Source organism: Cervus elaphus, chromosome 10 (genome assembly GCF_910594005.1).
Source record: "Cervus elaphus chromosome 10, mCerEla1.1, whole genome shotgun sequence".
Taxonomy (NCBI): Eukaryota; Metazoa; Chordata; class Mammalia; order Artiodactyla; family Cervidae; genus Cervus; species Cervus elaphus.
The window spans coordinates 39,799,347-39,816,276 of NC_057824.1; the positions used below are offsets into that span (position 1 = coordinate 39,799,347).

The 16,930-nt window shown below is 57.2% G+C and overlaps 2 protein-coding genes across 3 annotated transcripts in view; one reads left to right on the plus strand and one right to left on the minus strand.

Moving 5' to 3' along the window:
- On the plus strand, nt 1–13,130 carry RABEP2 (rabaptin, RAB GTPase binding effector protein 2). 2 transcript variants are annotated; one of them, XM_043914612.1, is made up of 14 exons: nt 2–734; nt 1,237–1,446; nt 3,747–3,904; nt 6,564–6,674; nt 6,762–7,109; nt 8,260–8,355; nt 8,439–8,537; nt 9,699–9,854; nt 11,228–11,405; nt 11,526–11,537; nt 11,629–11,684; nt 11,781–11,834; nt 11,918–12,034; nt 12,466–13,130. In XM_043914612.1, exons 1-14 carry the CDS (start codon nt 674–676, stop codon nt 12,565–12,567), a joined length of 1,758 nt encoding a protein of 585 aa, XP_043770547.1. In that variant the 5' UTR covers nt 2–673; the 3' UTR covers nt 12,568–13,130. The 2 variants fall into 2 exon arrangements, with proteins under 2 accessions (XP_043770548.1, XP_043770547.1); XM_043914613.1 differs by lacking the exon at nt 11,781–11,834 and having other exon boundaries at nt 1–734.
- Nucleotides 13,084–16,930, minus strand: part of ATP2A1 (ATPase sarcoplasmic/endoplasmic reticulum Ca2+ transporting 1) — a 17,331-nt gene continuing 13,484 nt past the window's right edge. Inside the window, exons 15-23 of the mRNA XM_043914602.1 lie at nt 15,854–16,189; nt 15,435–15,655; nt 15,124–15,326; nt 14,868–14,953; nt 14,641–14,774; nt 14,399–14,516; nt 14,131–14,248; nt 13,777–13,821; nt 13,084–13,387 (exon numbers count right to left, since the gene is read on the minus strand). Coding sequence (XP_043770537.1) covers nt 13,817–13,821; nt 14,131–14,248; nt 14,399–14,516; nt 14,641–14,774; nt 14,868–14,953; nt 15,124–15,326; nt 15,435–15,655; nt 15,854–16,189 — 1,221 coding nt within the window. The 3' untranslated portion in view covers nt 13,084–13,387; nt 13,777–13,816. The remainder of the gene's footprint in view (nt 13,388–13,776; nt 13,822–14,130; nt 14,249–14,398; nt 14,517–14,640; nt 14,775–14,867; nt 14,954–15,123; nt 15,327–15,434; nt 15,656–15,853; nt 16,190–16,930) is intronic.

Sequence of the window (16,930 nt, forward strand, 5' to 3'; positions counted from 1 at the left end):
GCGGTGACTGGCTGAATATCAAACTGGGGTTGGGACATGGAAGTTTCTGACTTCCACGACCGACGACGCGGGGGCCCAGGCGCCCAGAGAAGTGAAGTCGACCCAGCAGCCCTTCCCCGAGGGACGCGCCCAGAGAAGTGAAGTCGACCCAGCAGCCCTGCCCCGAGGGACGCTCCACGAAAGCGGAGGTGCAGGGAGGCTCGACCACAATTCGCTGTAACCTGAGCCAAGCTCCGGCGGAAGGGCGGCCAGGGACCGATCAAAGGGGTCAGCTCCGGGGACTGGGCGAGACCGCGAGAACTCTGTCCTCCTTAGGCTGAAGCCGGCGGGCGTCCCGGAGGACGTGTAATTTGAGCAGAGTTTCCAAGCTCACGCGGAGACGCGCGAGGCCTTTGATGAAAGAGCTACTTTGGGGCTTGAAGGGTAGGCGTCCTTGTCCAACAGTGCTACTCAAGAAAGAAGGCGGGGAGCGCCGGGACCCGGGGCCGCGGCCGAGCGTCCACTCGGCAATCTTCGGCTCAGGTTCGGCCACCGCCCCCCCAACTCCGGCCTCAGCCTCGAGCCCAGGGCCGATCCGGAAACAGCCGAGCGGATCCGGAAACAGCCGAGAAGACCCGGAAGCGGCGAGCGCCGTCACCAGGGAGTGCGGGAACCCGCCGTTTGCGCGGAGGCAATGGCGGCAGCAGCGCCGGCTGCCGCGGGCGAGGATGGCCGGCGGCGGCTGCCGGGGGCCGGTACGTGAGGGCTTGTCCGTGCACGCGAGGGGCGGTGAGGCCGGAGGCGGGGCCGAGTTCGGCGTCGCTGGAAGCGGGGGGGAGTTGGGGGAGCCTGGAGAAAGGGGCGGGACCACGCCGCCGGGAAAAAAGGTGGAGGGGGCGTGGCCTAGCCATGCAAGGTGGAGGGCCAGTGGCAGGTTAGAGGTGGGGCCCAGTGTGGGAGGGTGGGGCGGGGCCAAGTGGGAAGGGGGCGGGGCCACTGGAAGGGAGGGGACGTGTCAGAGAAAAGAGGGGATTGGGTGAACCGAGAGAGGAAGAGGCGAGGCTCTAGACAACACGAGGCAGAGCTAGGTGAGAAGGAGGCGGGGCAGGGGCGGGGCCAAGTGAGCAGGGTGGGGTTAGGTAAAGGTGCAGGGACCTTGGCTATAGTACTAAATTGCAGAACTTGAGGACTTGATACGTTGGGAATATTGGGAATCTGAGAATGATGAGAAAAGAGGCTGATCCCTGTCCTCCACAGCAATGGACATCCAGCCCCAGGAGGGGGCAAAAGTTGAGGCTGAGTCCGGGGAGCTCGTGCGGCTTCGGGCTGAGCTAGCAGGCGCCCTGGCAGAAATGGAAACCATGAAGGCTGTGGCCGAGGTGAGCGAGAGCACGAAGGCCGAGGCTGTGGCGGCGGTGCAGAGGCAATGCCAAGAGGAGGTGGCCTCGCTGCAAGCCATCCTGAAAGGTGAGGCAGTCGGTCCTCTCAGACTCCCTCGGCCCCATGAGGGGGAGTGCACGACAAGAAAGGGGTCATGACCTACACCCATGGGGTAGTTGAGCAGGACTGCCTAGCACAGGCAGGCTCGGGGACTCAGAGGAAGAAGCAGAAGCCTGCTTTTTAAATTTGCATAGAACCCCAGCCTGGGCTCCAGCAGCAGCTCTGTCAGTTCCAGCTAAGTTTAGCTCAGAAGGCTACCTCTTCCCTGGCCTCATGTCATTTCTTGTCCCTCACTAATGACTGATCAACCCTGAAAGTGAGCAGTTTCTCAGTTCCCCGAGAACTCGTTTGAGTCTCTGGCCTTCAGACTCAGCCCTGGGCCTTATCTCTGTAAATCTCATTATCTGGTTTCCTTGCTTCTCCAAGCACCCCTACATCTTCCCATGACCTCCACCTCCCCCGACACGCACCAACTTCCCTCTTCCCTCACGTCCTCTGTACTTGGGATACATCAACTCCCCTTGTCCCAGATCACCCAGTGTCTTTTCCTCTTTTCCTGCTTCTCCCCTAGTCAGAGGCCAGATTCTCTGCAATAGCTTCCAGTCACGTCCCACCCCTCTGCTTCCATGGCCACTGCTGTAGTGAAGCTCTCTGTCTGCTCCCGCATATTATTGCCCCAGCCTTCTTACAAGTCTTCCTCCAGTCTGTCCTTGACCTTGGCTTCCAGATTAAATTTCTTACAATTCCCATCCCACCATGTCATTTCCTTTTCTAACGACCACTCCTGGCTCCAGACTTCTCTGGGCCCATATTTCTCACATTTCAGGCATCCGTGTCCCATCTGTGCAATGTGATTGTCTCCTTGTATGACCTACCGTGTAATCTACTTGATATTTGTTCTTCAAATAGATCCACTTTTTAAAAACTTGCATACATCTATTTTAAAGGGAACTTCCTATTCCTATAAGAAACTGTGTCCTAAATAATAACGATAACCAATATTTATTGAGTGCTGGGCTTCACTGGTGGCTCAGATGGTTGAGAATCTGCCTGCAATGCAGGAGACCTGGGTTTGATTCCTGGGTTGGAAAGATCCCCTGGAGAAGGGGATAGCAGTCCACTCCAGTATTCTTGCCTGGAGAATTCCATGGACAGAGAAGCCTGGTGGGGTAAAGTCTGTGGGTTCACAGAGCCGGCCACGACGGAGCGACTGGCACTTTCACTGAACTAAATACTTGATGAATATTTAATCTTCATCAGAATTTCTATGAGGTAGGAACTTCTATCCATCTCCGTTTTACAGAGGAAGCTCTGAGGCTCAGAGAGTTTAGATAACTTGCCTAAGGTCATACAGCTGGAAAGGACAAGATTTGAACCCCGGCAGTCTGACAACAGAATCTTCACTTCTGATGTTAGTATATGTTAAAATAAATAACTATGGAAATGAAAAATGACCATGTTCCACTCAACATCGCCTTTAACTCCCACTGACCTGTGAAGATGAATTCTAAATCCTGACATGGCATTCTGCATCTTCACTGCTCTTCTTCCAGCGTGTCCACTATGCCCCAGCCACACCATCCACTTTCCCACCCGTGAGCCTTCGAGCCCGTTACTTAATTAATGTGTCCGTTCTGTCCTTTAGCGCTTGCTGGTGTCTTTCCTGGCCAGGCAGGCAGACCGAGGGTCTCCTTCTTCTGCGACCGCCAAGCCCAGGAGTGGTCCTCTCACAAGCTCTTCTCAGACTGCTTTGTAACTTTCCATGGCTATCTTTCTCACTGAACTGTGGGCTCCTGGTGTCAGGGTTTGTGTCTGATTAATTTCTCTATTTCCAGGGCCCAGTTCAGAGTCTGGTCCAGGATGAAATATGACTATTATTAGATATTGCTTGTTATTCTTATGTATTAATAGCAACAGATAGCCTATCTTTAGCATTTATTATGCACCAGGAAGAGGGTTAAAGCCCTTCCCGATATCTTGTCATTTGATCCTGTAACAAGCCAGCAGGGTAATCATTAGCCGAGGACATTATGCAGAGAGGCAGATTGCCCAGGACCTTGCTGTCCTGTGCTCAGTCGCTCAGTCATATCCAACTCTTTGCGACCCCATGGACTGTAGCCCGCCAGGCTCCTCTGTCCATGGGGATTTTTCAGGCACAAATACTGGAGTGGGTTGCCATCTCCTCCGTCCAACCACGGAGCCTACTGTCATCACCGCTATGGTAAATGGCCTTACAGAGAGCGGCAGTGATGGAGAGCCCCCTGTTCGCCCCCAGGTAGGGCTGACACACCGACTCTCCCTCTCCTCTGCCTTTCCTGCCCTGCCAGACTCCATCAGCAGCTATGAAGCCCAGATCACGTCTCTGAAGCAGGAGCGGCAGCAGCAGCAGCAGGACTGTGAGGAGAAGGAGCGGGAGCTGGGGCGCCTGAAGCAGCTGCTGTCTCGGGCTCACCCCCTGGACTCCTTGGAGAAGCAGATGGAAAAGGTTGGGGTTGGGATAGCCTACCCGCCCCCTCTCCAGGGACTTGGGAAGATATTGAGGCAGCCAAAGGTGACCTTGGGGCACAGGGTTTTTTGATGTCCCACTGCCACGTCACTGGGAGCAGGGCACCCAGAAATAATTCTAGGTACTAACCCTGTACTCAGCACAGGAAAATTGGGACTTCTGTGGTGGTCCAGTGGTTAAGACTCCTTGCTTTCACTGCAGGGGCCACAGATTCATTCCCTGCTTGGGGAACTAAGATCCAGCATGCTGTGTGGCATGACTCAGAAAAATTAAGAAAAGTCATGTGTGGGGGGCGGCTAACATTTAAGGATGCCTCTTATGCACTAGGTACTGTGGACAGACTCAGTCTCCCCAGTCTTTCCCCTGAAAGACAGGTCCATTAGATCCATTTAACAGATGAGTAAGGTGAGGCTCAAAGAAGTGTAGTCATTCTCGACAGGTTATACGCATAAAAAGGAGCAGATCTGGGACTTTCTTGGTGGTCCAGAGGTTAAGAATCCTCCTCCTGCCAATGCAGGGGACACGGATTTAATCCCTGGTCCCGGAAGATTCCATATGCTGCGGAGCAACTAAGCCCGTATGCTACAGTTACTGAAACCCAAGAGCCCTAGAGCCCATGCTCCACAATGAGAGAACCCACCACAATGAGAAGTCCATGCACCACAGCTGGAAAGTAGCCCCTGCTCGCTGCAACTGGAGAAAGCCCACGCACAGCAAGGAAGACCCAGCACAGTCAAAAAAACAAGAAGAAAGGAGCAGATCTGGGATTTTAAAATCTAGGCAGTCTACTTCCAAAGCTTTGTTCTTAGTTTCTATGGTATATCATCACTTCAATTCCTGCTATCATAAACAATCATAGGAAACACATATTACCGAACTCTTCACCTTTCAGGGCAAGTTCACATCTCCCCCTCATTTGAGCCTCACAGCTGCCCTGTGAGGTAGGTACTTACCTCACATTATACGTGAGGAATGTGAGGCTCACCGTATACATGAGGCTCAGGGAGATGGAGTAAGTCTCCTGGTGAGAAGGACAAAGATCTAAACAGGAGCCCAAGAAAGGAAGGCTTTCAACCTACAATTTGCCTGCAGAGGCTGCCACTATACTTGCATTCCAAGTGTTCCTCAGGGAGTGGTTCGCGGGGTAGTGAAGGAGAAGGTTCTGCTAAATTAAATCTGCCAGGTATGGTGAAAAGAGGCACAGGCCCAGAGTCAGGAAGTTCCGATCCTGGCCCTGCATCCAGCCATCATTCATCCACTGTGTGGGCATCTGCAGGGCATGTACTGCAGGGCTTGAGATGGGATCGGAGGTGTTTTGTTTGGGCCACACAGGCTTACCCTACCTGTTGGCAGTGTTCACGTAAGAGATTTGGAGGATTATACTGAACTTGTCTGAGATGGGTTTTTGAGTTACTCAAGAGGCAGGAATTGTATGAATTGGAAGAGGATGGATGACTGGCCAATTTCTGCCTTGGACAGCTGGGTGGATAGCAGGGTCATTGTTGTTGACCTAGTGCTACAAGAGGAGAAATGGCAGTGTGAGTCAGTTTAGATTGGCTGTTCAAGGACAGAAGAGCCTGTCTAACACCGAAGTTGAGGTGTCCAGAGGCTGTTGACTGTGCAAGTTCAACAGAATCCCAGACCTGAAAAGAGCAAAAAAGAAGAGGCCAGCAATATGGCAGTGATGGAAGTGTGGGAAGACACATCAGGTAGGACAAAGTTTGAAAACTCAAATCAACAGTGGCTTAAATAAGGTAAAAATTTATTTTTCTTGGGCTTTCCTGATGACTCAGGAAAGTTGGTAACTCAGTCAGTTGGTAAACAATCCACCTGCAATGCAGAGACCCCGGTTCGATTCCTATGTCAGGAAGATCTGCTGGAGAAGGCATAGGCTACACACTCCAGTATTCTCACCTGGAGAATTCCATTAATTATATAGTCCATGGGATCACAGAGTCAGACATGACTTTCACTTTTCACTTTTATTTTTATTAGAGTTCAGAAGTAGACATTCTAGGACTGATGTGGCAGCTCAACAAGTTGTTAGGAACCCAGGCTCCTCCTATGTTGCTGTTTTGCCATAGGTAGCATACTGCCTCATGGTCCAGGATGACTGCTTGAGCACCAGCCATCACGTTTGCATTCTAGCCAGCCAGAAGGAGGAGGAGGAGGAGTAAAGAAAATACACCCTTTCCCCTTGAGGGATTGACCTGGAAGTTACACCCAGCATGTCTGCCTACATCTCATTAGCTGAAACTTAGTCATATGACCATGCTTAGTTATAGGGAAGCTGAGAAATGTAGATGGTATTCTAGGATTCAGGTCATTAGCCCAGCTAAAAATGTGAGGCTCTATGATTAAAAAAAGGGACACATGATATTGGGGGAGATAGGTATGTCACTCTACAAGTGGGCAACAGGAAGGCAGTTGTGACTTTAGCCACCTACCATGTGACCTGGGGGAAGCCTCGTAAGCTCTCCAAGCCTCTGTGTTTCTCTTTCTAAAATGGGGGTGATAGCATGTACCTGGGAGGATTAGAAGAGCTGATGTGCTTGGAGGGAAAGCTCTGAACAGGCCTGAGGCTCCTGCAGTCAGGAGGACTACCTGTCACTACCCAACGCCCCTTCCCCTTCCCCAGGCCCACGAGGACTCGGAGAAGCTGCGGGAGATCGTGCTGCCCATGGAGCAGGAGATCGAGGAGCTGAAGGCGAAACTGCTGAGGGCCGAGGAGCTGATCCAAGAGATCCAGGTGAGGGGGTGGCCAGGGGGCGCTGAGGGAGGCAGGGGCGCTGCGGGACCCCGGCCCCTCAGCCTCTTCCCTGCCCCCTCACCCTAGAGACGGCCCCGGCATCCCCCTTCCCTGCACGGCTCCACGGAGTTGCTCCTGTCCCGGGACCCATCTCCCCCGCTGGAGCCTCTTGAGGAGCTGAGTGAGGACGGGGGCCCAGCGGCCGAGGCCTTTGCCCACAACTGTGACGACAGCGCCTCCATCTCCTCCTTCTCCCTCGGCGTGGGGGCCAGCGGCAGCGCCTCCCTGCCCCGCAGCCGCCAGGGCCTGAGCCCTGAGCAGGAGGAGACAGCCTCTCTGGTGTCCACGGGCACCCTGGTCCCCGAAGGCATCTACCTGCCCCCTCCTGGTTACCAACTGGTCCCAGACAACCAGTGGGAGCAGCTGCAGTTGGAGGTGAGTGGAGAGGGCAGGGCAGTCTGCCACCACACACGCATCCATCCATCTATCTCTCCCTTCAAGTCCTTGCTGAGCTCCTTCTCTGTCCCAGCCCTGAGCTAGAGCCAGGCATCCTGCAGTGAAGAAGAAAACTCCTACCCTCTTGGAGCTTCCTCTCGTGAGGGAGCCAGGCCCAGACATGCACATGGGCCCATGAGGAAGAGTGTCACAGGGTGAGACTCTCACCACAAAACTTAACAGGGTTGTGGGGGGACTTCCTTGGCGGTCCAGTGGTTAAGACTTCACCTTCCAATGCAGGGGCTGTAGGTTCGATCCCTAGTCACAGAGCTGAGATCCCATATGCCTTGCAGCTAAAAACCCAGAACACGGAAACAACAGAAGTAACATTGAACAAATTCAATAAAGACTCTAAAAATGATCAACATACAAAAAAAAAAAAATCTTTTAAAAAAAATAGGATTATGGGGTGGAGACTGGCAGGCAGGAGATCTTCCTAGCTGGCACGAGAGGTGCTTTTTGAGGATCGGAGACCAAAGGAACTCCAGGTTCCAAGGACCAGAGGATGGACATACCATGGTGTGTCTGAGGAGCTAGAAGGCTGCCAAGGAGGGGAAGAGAGATGAGGTCAGAAAGGCAGGCAGGGGCCACAGGAGGTTGGGTTTGGCTTCGGGGTCTGCCATGATGTTTGCATTTCAGACCAGGAGCTGTGGGAAGCCTCTGTGGGGTTTAAGACAGAGAGAGGCCTGCTCTGCTTTAGGCTTATAATGGGTCACTGGGGTCTCTGGGTGAGAATGGATTGTAATCAGGGGAAAGGGCAATGGGAGAAGCAAGGTGGCTGGTTGGAAGGGTGACGCTTGACGTAGTTTAGAGGAAGGTGGTGACTGGGACCAGGAGGTGGCGGCCAAGATGGAGACAAGTGAGTGGATTTGGAATTCATTCTGGAGGCTGCCGGGCAGGGCCTGCTGGTGATCTGGACCCAGGGAGTGGAGGACAGAGAAGAGTTAACATCCGTTCCCGAGCTTTTAGCTGGAACGACTGGGCGGACGCTGGCACTGCCCAGGGAGATGCAGGAGACAAGGCGTGAGAGGCCTGGAGAGGAGGGAGGCCTCCCCTTGGCTGTCGAGGCTGAGGCTGGGATCTATGGCAGGGGCAGCAGCTGCAGAAGAACCTGGAGAGCGTCACCCGAGAGCGGGACGAGCTGCAGGAGGGCCTGAGACGGAGCAATGAGGACTGCGCCAAGCAGGTGGGTTCAGCTCCAGCCCCGAGGGGCCTCTACTCCTGGCCTCCTGGCCCCGCCTCACCCTTGCCCCCCCCCTCCACCCACAGATGCAAGTCCTCCTGGCTCAGGTCCAGAACTCAGAGCAGCTGCTGCGGACCCTGCAGGGAACCGTGAGCCAGGCGCAGGAGCGTGTTCAGCTGCAGATGGTGAGGGCTGGGGGGCCGGGGCCGGGGGGCGGGGCAGGAGAGGAGTGGGAGGGGAATTGGTTGAGGCCCACGTGGAAGGTCGAGACACCTGTCCTACTGCCCTCCCCAACCCCGATCTGCTCTGGCTTCGCCCTGGAGTTGGTGCCAGGCAGATAAAAGGGCTTCCAGGTACTGAATTCAGACAGAGCCCCCCACACACTCAACTCCGTGATCTTTAAGCTAATCCCACAAGCCCAGAGCCTCAGCCTTGATGCCTTGAAATTGAGATAATGGGTCCTAGCTTGCAGAGTCATGAGGATGAAAAGCAGAGATTGCAAAATCGGATGCTTCTCAAGACGAGACGAGAGGCAAATGATTGAATGGGGCCAGGTGTATGGCCAGAAGGAGCAGCAGGCAGAGAACTCTGCTGACCGCGGCACGTGGGAATTCAGGCTTCATGCTGCCTGGTTTTCTCATTTGTTAAGAGAAGCCGGATCCAGATATTTATGTGTAGTCTCCCAGGTTTTAAAGTTGTTGTTCAGTCATTCAATCATGTCCGACTCTTTGCAACCCCATGGACTGCAGCACGGCAGGCTTCCCTGTCCTTCATTGTCTCCTGGAGTTTACTCAAACTCACATCCATGGAGTCGGTAATTCCATCCAACCATCTCATCCTCTGTCATCCCCTTCTCCTCCTGCCTTCAGTCTTTCCCAGCATCAGGGTCTTTTTTCCAATGAGTGGAAAAGCTCTTCGCATCAGGTGGCCAAAGTATTGGAGCTTCAGCTTCATCATCAGTCCTTCCAATGAATATCCAGGGACCACATAAGACAACCGATGTGGCCTGTGGCTGCCACTGTGTGACCTTGAAGTCATCGAGGGGGCTATAGAAAGAGCTTAAGGGTCTTCCTGGTGGTCCAGTGGTTAGGACTCCATGCTTCCACTGCAGGGGGCCCGGTTCCATCCGTGCTTGGGGAACTAAGATCCCTCAAGCAAACAAGGAAAAAAAACAATGAGCTTGGGAGCCAAAGACACTTACTCAAGGGTGTTTCTTCCTTTCTCAGCTGAGAAGGAGGGCGTGGGCTTCCTGGTTCTCCTTCCAGTGTCTGGGAGGAGGGCTCAGGGTCTGGCCTCACAGGAGATGCCCGTCCCCTCACCGCCTTGTCCTGACTGTCCACCCCCAGGCGGAGCTGGCCACCTCCCACAAGTGCCTGAGCCATGAGGTAAAGCGCCTGACGGAGGAGAACCAAGGGCTCCGCGCTGAGCAGCCGCCGTCTTCAGCCCCCCGGGGCCTAGAGCAGGATGAGGGCGGGGAGGAGTTGCTGCCCAGCTCGCTGCCGGTAAGGGGGGTGCGGGCCCTTCCTCTCCACCCGCAGCAAAGCACTGGCCTGGGGCCACAGGACTCAGGGCCGGGGCCACGGGACTCAGGGCCAGACCCAGGCTGCTGTATCAGCTGCATCACCATGGTCAAGTCATGTGGCTTTGCTAAGACTCAGTTTCCTCCTCTGCAAAATGGGACTACAACCCCTCCCAGCATTGGCATGGAGAGAAAAGGAGCTCACAGAGCCCTTGACATGAAGAGGGGCTTCCCTGGTGGTTCAGAAGGTAAAGAATCTGCCCGTAGTGCAGGCAGGCTACAGTCCATGGAGTCGCAAAGGGTCAGACACGACTGAGCGACTCACACTTTCACTTTGACACAAAGGAAGCAGTCATTTGGCTTGTTGTTTTTACTTTATCAATTCTTTTGGCCTCACGGAGCATGCCTGTGTGCTAAGTCACTTCAGTCACGTCCAGCTCGTTAGGACACTATGGGCTGTAACTCAGTAGGCCCTTCTGTTCATGGGATTCTCCAGGCATGAATACTGGAGTGGGTTGCCATGCCCTCCTCCAAGGGATCTTCCTGTCTCAGGGATCAAACTGATGTCTCTTAGGTCTCCTGCACTGGCAGGAGAGTTCTTTACCATTAGTGTCACCTGGGAATCACTGCACAGCATGCGGGATCTTAATTCCCCACCCAGAGATTGAACCTACGCCCCCTGCGGTGGAAGCACTGCTTCTGAAGCCCTGGACTGCCAGGGAAGTCCCTACTTATTTTTAAGTGGCAGGAGATCCACAAAATTGAATTCATCGGCATCTTGGGTTCATTGAAAGCTATTGTCATTGATCCGTGAATGGCCTCCGTCCGTCAATTGACTTCATTAAGAGTATGAAGATCACCTGGAACCCTTGCCCACCCTGAGAACTCTGACTGACATCTCCTTACGTGCGACCCCCCCCTACATTCCTTGGCTCTGCTTCTGCCATCCCCAACTTTATCATTCCTTTGCCCTTCTTTGGTGTCATTTTTATTATTGGATTGGCCTAAAGAGTCGTTCCGGTTTTTCCATAACAGCGCCCAGAAAAACCCGAATGAATGTTTTGGCCAACCCAACACATACACACGTCTGCCTAAACTGTGGAGTGCTCATAACTTTAGTTGTTTTTGAGCATTACAAGAACTCCAAATCTTCCTCTGGGTAGTCTGGAACTTGCATCAGCTCCACTCCCGAGGGTCCTCCTCCCCGGGCTTGTGCTGCAGGAAGCAGCCATCCAAGAGTGTGTGTGTCCACCCTCCCCACCATCCCCCTCGAGTCCCTGGCCCCCAGGGCCTCTGCCCCCCTCCCCCCCACACACACACCACCCTGCAACCAGCCTGTGACTTGCTTCCTCCCAGGAGCTGCAGCAGCTGGTGCGCCGCACGCAGCAGGAGGCGTGGGCCCGCCAGCAGGCCCAGGAGCACGAGGCGGAGAGGCTGCGGATTGAGATCGTGACTCTGCGGGAGGCGCTGGACGAGGAGAGGGCGGCGAGGGCCAGCCTGGAGGGGCAGCTGAGGGTGCAGCGGGAGGAGACAGGTGAGAGGGAGGGTACCAGCTCCCACGAGGAACGCCCCTGCCTGGGCTCTGGGAGGGGTGAGGGTGCAGGGCGAGAAGGATGAGCCTTGCTTGACCTGTCTTTCTTTCCTTCCCACACAGAAGTGTTAGAAGGTGAGTATGGGCAGGAGCCTGTCCCCGGCCGGCCGGGAGGGGAAGGAGCGAGGGTGTGGTCCTGATGTCTTGGCCTTGCCTGACTCCCCAGCCTCCCTGTGCAGCTTGAGGATTGAGATGGAGCGTGTCCAGGAGGAACAGAGCAAGGTGAGGCAGGACTCGGGTAAGGCCGGGGTGATGGGGGAGGCTGGCAGCACGGACAAGACCCTCACCGGTCCCTGCTGCCCTTTATGTCTCCCTCAGGCCAAGTGGCAGGAGGTCCTCAGGCCGCCACAGGGCTCGGGCCGCACAGAAGAGGTCAGGATCGGGGTGGTACTGAAGGGGTAACCCCATCCAGACTTCCCATCCAAGACCCCAGCTCTATGTCCTGTGCCCCCCAGGCCCAGCTCACAGACCTGCTCTCGGAGCAGCGGGCAAAGATGCTGCGGCTGCAGGCGGAGCTGGAGACCAGTGAGCAGGTGCAGCGGGATTTCGTACGACTGTCCCAGGCCCTGCAGGTATGGTGTGTCCCTTCCCCACCGGGCTGGCGTGACTCCCGGCGACTTGTCCTAGGTCTCACAAGGACAAGCCCCCAGCTAGAGGAGTCTTCTTCCTCCCCCTGGGGCTGGCACGGCCCTTTCCTCTGAGCTGTTGCTCAAAAAACACTGGCGATCTCGTGTGTCTGTGTTTCTCGGTCACGCGAAGCCCGTGGCCCAGGGCCTGGCATGTGGGCATGCTTATCACGTCAGTCCCGCCTGCCCCTGCCCGCCCCTCCTCGGCCTGCTGTCTGAGGACCCGCTTCTTCCCTTGAAGCCAGTTTCACTGTGGGTTGGGGGAGGAGGAGTCCTGAGCCTTTGCCCCTCGTGGGATGGGGGGGCGGCTGCCTCCAGCGGGGTGGAGGCTGCATTTTCCCACGGAGGGCCCTCTGCCTCCTGTGCCGCCCCCACAGGTGCGTCTGGAACGGATCCGCCAGGCAGAGAGCCTGGAGCAGGTGCGCGGCATCATAGACGAGGCGCCCCTTCGGGACGTCAGGGACATCAAGGACACCTGAGGGGCCGGCGCCTACCCACCCTGGGGGAGACTGCCTTTCTCCCCTCCTGAACTGTGAGGCTGAGGCTTGCGGGGGGTGGTCTCAGGATGGAGTCGTCACCCTCTCCAAGGCCGGGGTTGAGGTGATGGGGCCGCCGCTGCCCCGTCTCCTGCAGCGCTCCTCCCACAGAGGCTGGGCCTTCTGCTTCCAAAGATAACACCCGGGCGAGGGTCCCAGGCCCCTCCATGAGCCAGTGGGGTGGCTCAGCCCTGCGGCTTTCTGGCTGCCATGCTGCCTCCTGGGTTCCAATCCTCCTGCTCCTGCCGCCACCCAGACTAACAGCCACACCCGTCACCTCGCGTCCCCTGCCCCCAGGGACGGCTGCGAGTGGTGGCCGGGAGCCTTGGGGGTATGTCCCCAGGCCCCTCCGCACCCGCACCCTGGGCCAGGTGGCTGCTTCCCGGACCGCGTTGACACTAAGATGCTTGTCCCCAGGGGCCCGAGCCAGGCCCCAAGACATGTGCACGGAGACAAGGCCAGATTTTTCTGTCATTTATTTTCAATAAATAAGCAGCTCAGCTCAATCAGTCGCCTTGTCCCTGCGAGCCCCACGGGGTCGGGGAGGGGAGGTTTCACAAGGGCAAAAGGGGGACAGGTTGCTGAGGGGGGAGGAGAAGTGAAGGGGACATTGTGTTTATAAACAAGAATGTCGGGGCGGGAGGAGTAGGGAACGTTGTGGGTGGGGGGGGGCCTGTGCCACAGCTCTGGCCGAAGATGCGTCACTATGGGGTGGGGAGGGAGGGCAAAAGGCCTGGTTGCTTCCTTCTTTCATCTTCTGGATCTGGAAGGGGAAAGGGAAGGATGAAACTTTCTCATCTTAGGAGGCATGGGGCAGGACCCGAGAAGAACAGTCCCTCCCGGCTCCCTGCCTGTCCCCTGGCCCACTCACCTAGAGGGCCCCCCCTACCCCCCACTCTCCTGTGTCCCCAGCCCCCCTCCTCCCAACCACTGCAGCCCCAGCGGCAGACAGCTCAGCGCCCAGCCAGCGCAACGCAGCGCAGCCCAGCAGACAGTGGTGCCCGACACCCGGCCCCACTCGGAAGCGCGGCAGTGGCGGCGGCAGTGGCTCTAGGCAGAGCTGCGAGGACAAGTGACCTCGGCGCCACCTGAAGGGAGAGGGGCGGGCAAGGGGCACAGCAGCTGGGGCGAGGGCAGGAAGAGGGGTGATACCTGTGACACGGTTCAAAGAGATGGAGGAGGGGGAAACGGGTTATCCTATGGCCAGAGAGGACAGAGAGACACCGTTATCCAGGGAGGGAGGCAGGCACAGGGGCCAGGAGAGCTGGGGAGGTTGTGGGGGTGCCTAGGAGACCATGTCTGCACGGGGCTCAGAGGGGCGAGCGGGGGGAAAGGAGGGAAGGGGCTGAGTGGGCCGCTCAGTGAAGGGCACGGGCCCGGCGGACCCCGGGAACTCACCCACCTGAAAAGGAAGTGGGGGGGGCAGGCGCCTTCGCAGCGCGGAGGGAGGGGGCTGTGCCAGGGCTTAGGGGGACGGATGGGGCTCCGAGGCGGGGAGCCTCTTACCCTCCAGGTAGTTCCGAGCAACAAACTTGAGGATTTCGTCGAGCCCGATGACTGGTAACGAGATCTTGAGGACCATGAGCCAATGGTACAGGTCCAGGGCTTGGAGCTTGAAGATCATCTGGTGAGGGGGCGGGGGGGAGGCAGGAACGGCAGTGAGAAGGAGCCAGCAGAGCCGCCACTGCACCAGCCTGACCATCCCTCCCTCTGGACCCCTGCAGAGGCCCCCGTGCGTGGGAGGCAGGCGGCCCCTGGCAAGAAGAGGGCTCACCGGCAGAGGGTCCACGTAGAGGATGAGGAAGTGGAGGGACATGGAGAGGCAGATGGAACCCACCAGCCAGATGTTCACCCAGGGCGGCATCCGCACAAGGGACTGATTCTCAGACAGGCTGCAAGGGGGCGGCGGGTAGAGCCAGGGTGGGGGGCGCACAGGGGAGAGAAGTGATGAGCAGGAGGGCCGGAGGACAAAGGCGGTGGTCTCCAGACAGGCAGGGGGAGGGGGCGTGGGCCCACCTGTTGAGAGCATTGCACATCTCGATGGTAACCAGCACAGACAAGGCCATGGTCATGGGCTCGGGGGCCTCGAAGACCTCACAGTCCACACCCTCGAAGTCGGCGTTGTGCTCCGTGCACTTCATGAAGTGAGTCTGCCGGGGGTGAGGGGAGAAGCTGGGATCCCCCAGAAGTCTCCATGTCACCCTCCTTCACTGCCCTCTCCTCACGCCTCGGTCCTGCCCTACCAGCTGGCTGTAGGTGACATGAGGCCCGTCCTCGGCATACAGGAACCACCAGGCCGCTGCTCCCACGGTGGCTGCACCCACATAGCCTATGGGGGAGAGGAGATGGGAGTTGGGGGCGCCAGGGCTGGGGGGATAGGAGGGCTTGAGAGGGCCTGGTGGCCATGAACAGTGGTGGAGGCAGAGGGCCCGCCAGCCAGGGTGGCTGCCATGGGGAAGCTGAGGGTGGGGAAGAAGCTTGGGCTTCCATCCTGCTCACCCCCAATTGCCATGTAGCGGAAGAAGAGCCAGCCACTGATGAGGGGCTCCTTGGGGGTCCGGGGGGGCCGGTCCATGATGTCCAGGTCTGGGGGGTTGAAGCCCAGGGCTGTGGCCGGGAGCCCGTCCGTCACCAGGTTCACCCACAGCAGCTGCACGGGGATCAGGGCCTCAGGCAGCCCCAGGGCGGCTGTCAGGAAGATGCTGCCAGAAGGAGGCGGTCACAGGTCTGTCCTGCCTCCCAGGCCTGTGGTCACCCCGTCCCCCACACCAGCCCCAGGTTCCCCGCCGATCACCCTTCCTGCTGCTCACCAGACCACCTCACCCACGTTGGAGGAGATGAGGTAGCGGATAAACTGCTTCATGTTGTTGTAGATGGCGCGGCCCTCCTCCACGGCGGCCACAATGGTGGAGAAGTTGTCATCAGCCAGCACCATCTCAGAGGCCGTCTTGGCCACGGCAGTGCCAGATCCCATGGCAATGCCGATCTCTGCCTTCTTCAGCGCAGGGGCGTCATTGACGCCATCACCTGTCTGCAGGAAGAGAGAGAAGGTGGGAGCTGACGCCTTCCTCATACCCTCCTTGACACTCTCCCATCCGGGCCCGAATTCCTCCCCTCTGCGCATCTCACCAGGGCCCCTGCTCAGCCATGTCCTGCCTGGGCCCCCAGCTTCCCAAGCCCAACATCTCAATAGCCACGGAGCAGACCCCGCATGCCCCGGTCCCCGCACCATCGCCGTGATCTCATCGTAGGACTGCAGATACTCCACGATCTTTGACTTGTGGGAGGGCTCCACGCGGGCGAAGCAGCAGGCGCGTCGGCAGGCCTCCCGCTGCTCGGCCAGGGGCAGGTCATCGAACTCCCGGCCAGTGTAGGCCCGGTCAGCCACATCCTCGTTCTCCCCGAAGATGCCAATCCGTCGGCAGATGGCAATGGCCGTGCCCTTGTTGTCCCCAGTGATCATGATTACTCGGATTCCGGCGTCTCGGCATAGTTGGATGGAGCCCATGACCTCCTTGCGGGGCGGGTCCAGCATGCCCACCACGCCAACGAACGTCAAGTCCGTCTAGGGGGGCAGAGCAGAGAGCGACAGGCTCAGGGGAGGAGGCTCGGCAGGGGCAGGAGAGCTGTGTCTACGCCTGGTGCTCAGACCTCAGCCAGGGCTCTAAGCGCAGGGGCCGGAAACGTTCCTTGTTCCCATGACGGCCTGCGGGCCTGGTGATGCCAGGGCATCCTTGGTGTCAGATCCTGTCTTTCATAGAAAGAACACAACCTGGATGTGAGGGAGGTACTTTCTGCTTCCAGCAGGGCCACTTGCTTGGTCTCCAGCTTTGAGTGTTACCTGCCAGGCCACACCGTTCTCTCTATAAAATGGAGTGGACTTCCGTGCTACTCAGAGCAGGTCCACGAGATAAAGAGCCAGTGCCAGAATACAGGTGGGTGCACCTCTTAAGACAACCTCACTGTGGGACTTCCCTGGCAGTCCAGTGGCTAAGACTTTGCCTTCCAATGCAGCGGGTGTGGGTTCGATCCCTGGTCGGGGAGCTAAATCCCACATGCCTCGGGGCCCAAAAAATCCCAAAACATAAAACAGAAGTAATATCATAACAAATTCAACAAAGACAAAAACCACCCCCCACAAAACCTCACTGTGGAAACACCCAAGCTGAACCCAAGCCGGCTGGCTTCTGTTCTGGAACAAGTGCCTCACCCTCGTATCAGATGAGTCCATGGACCACAGGCCAAGCGGCCTGGACTGGAAGACTCCTAAGATTCTTTCAAACTCTGACATCCTGTGACTCCAGGC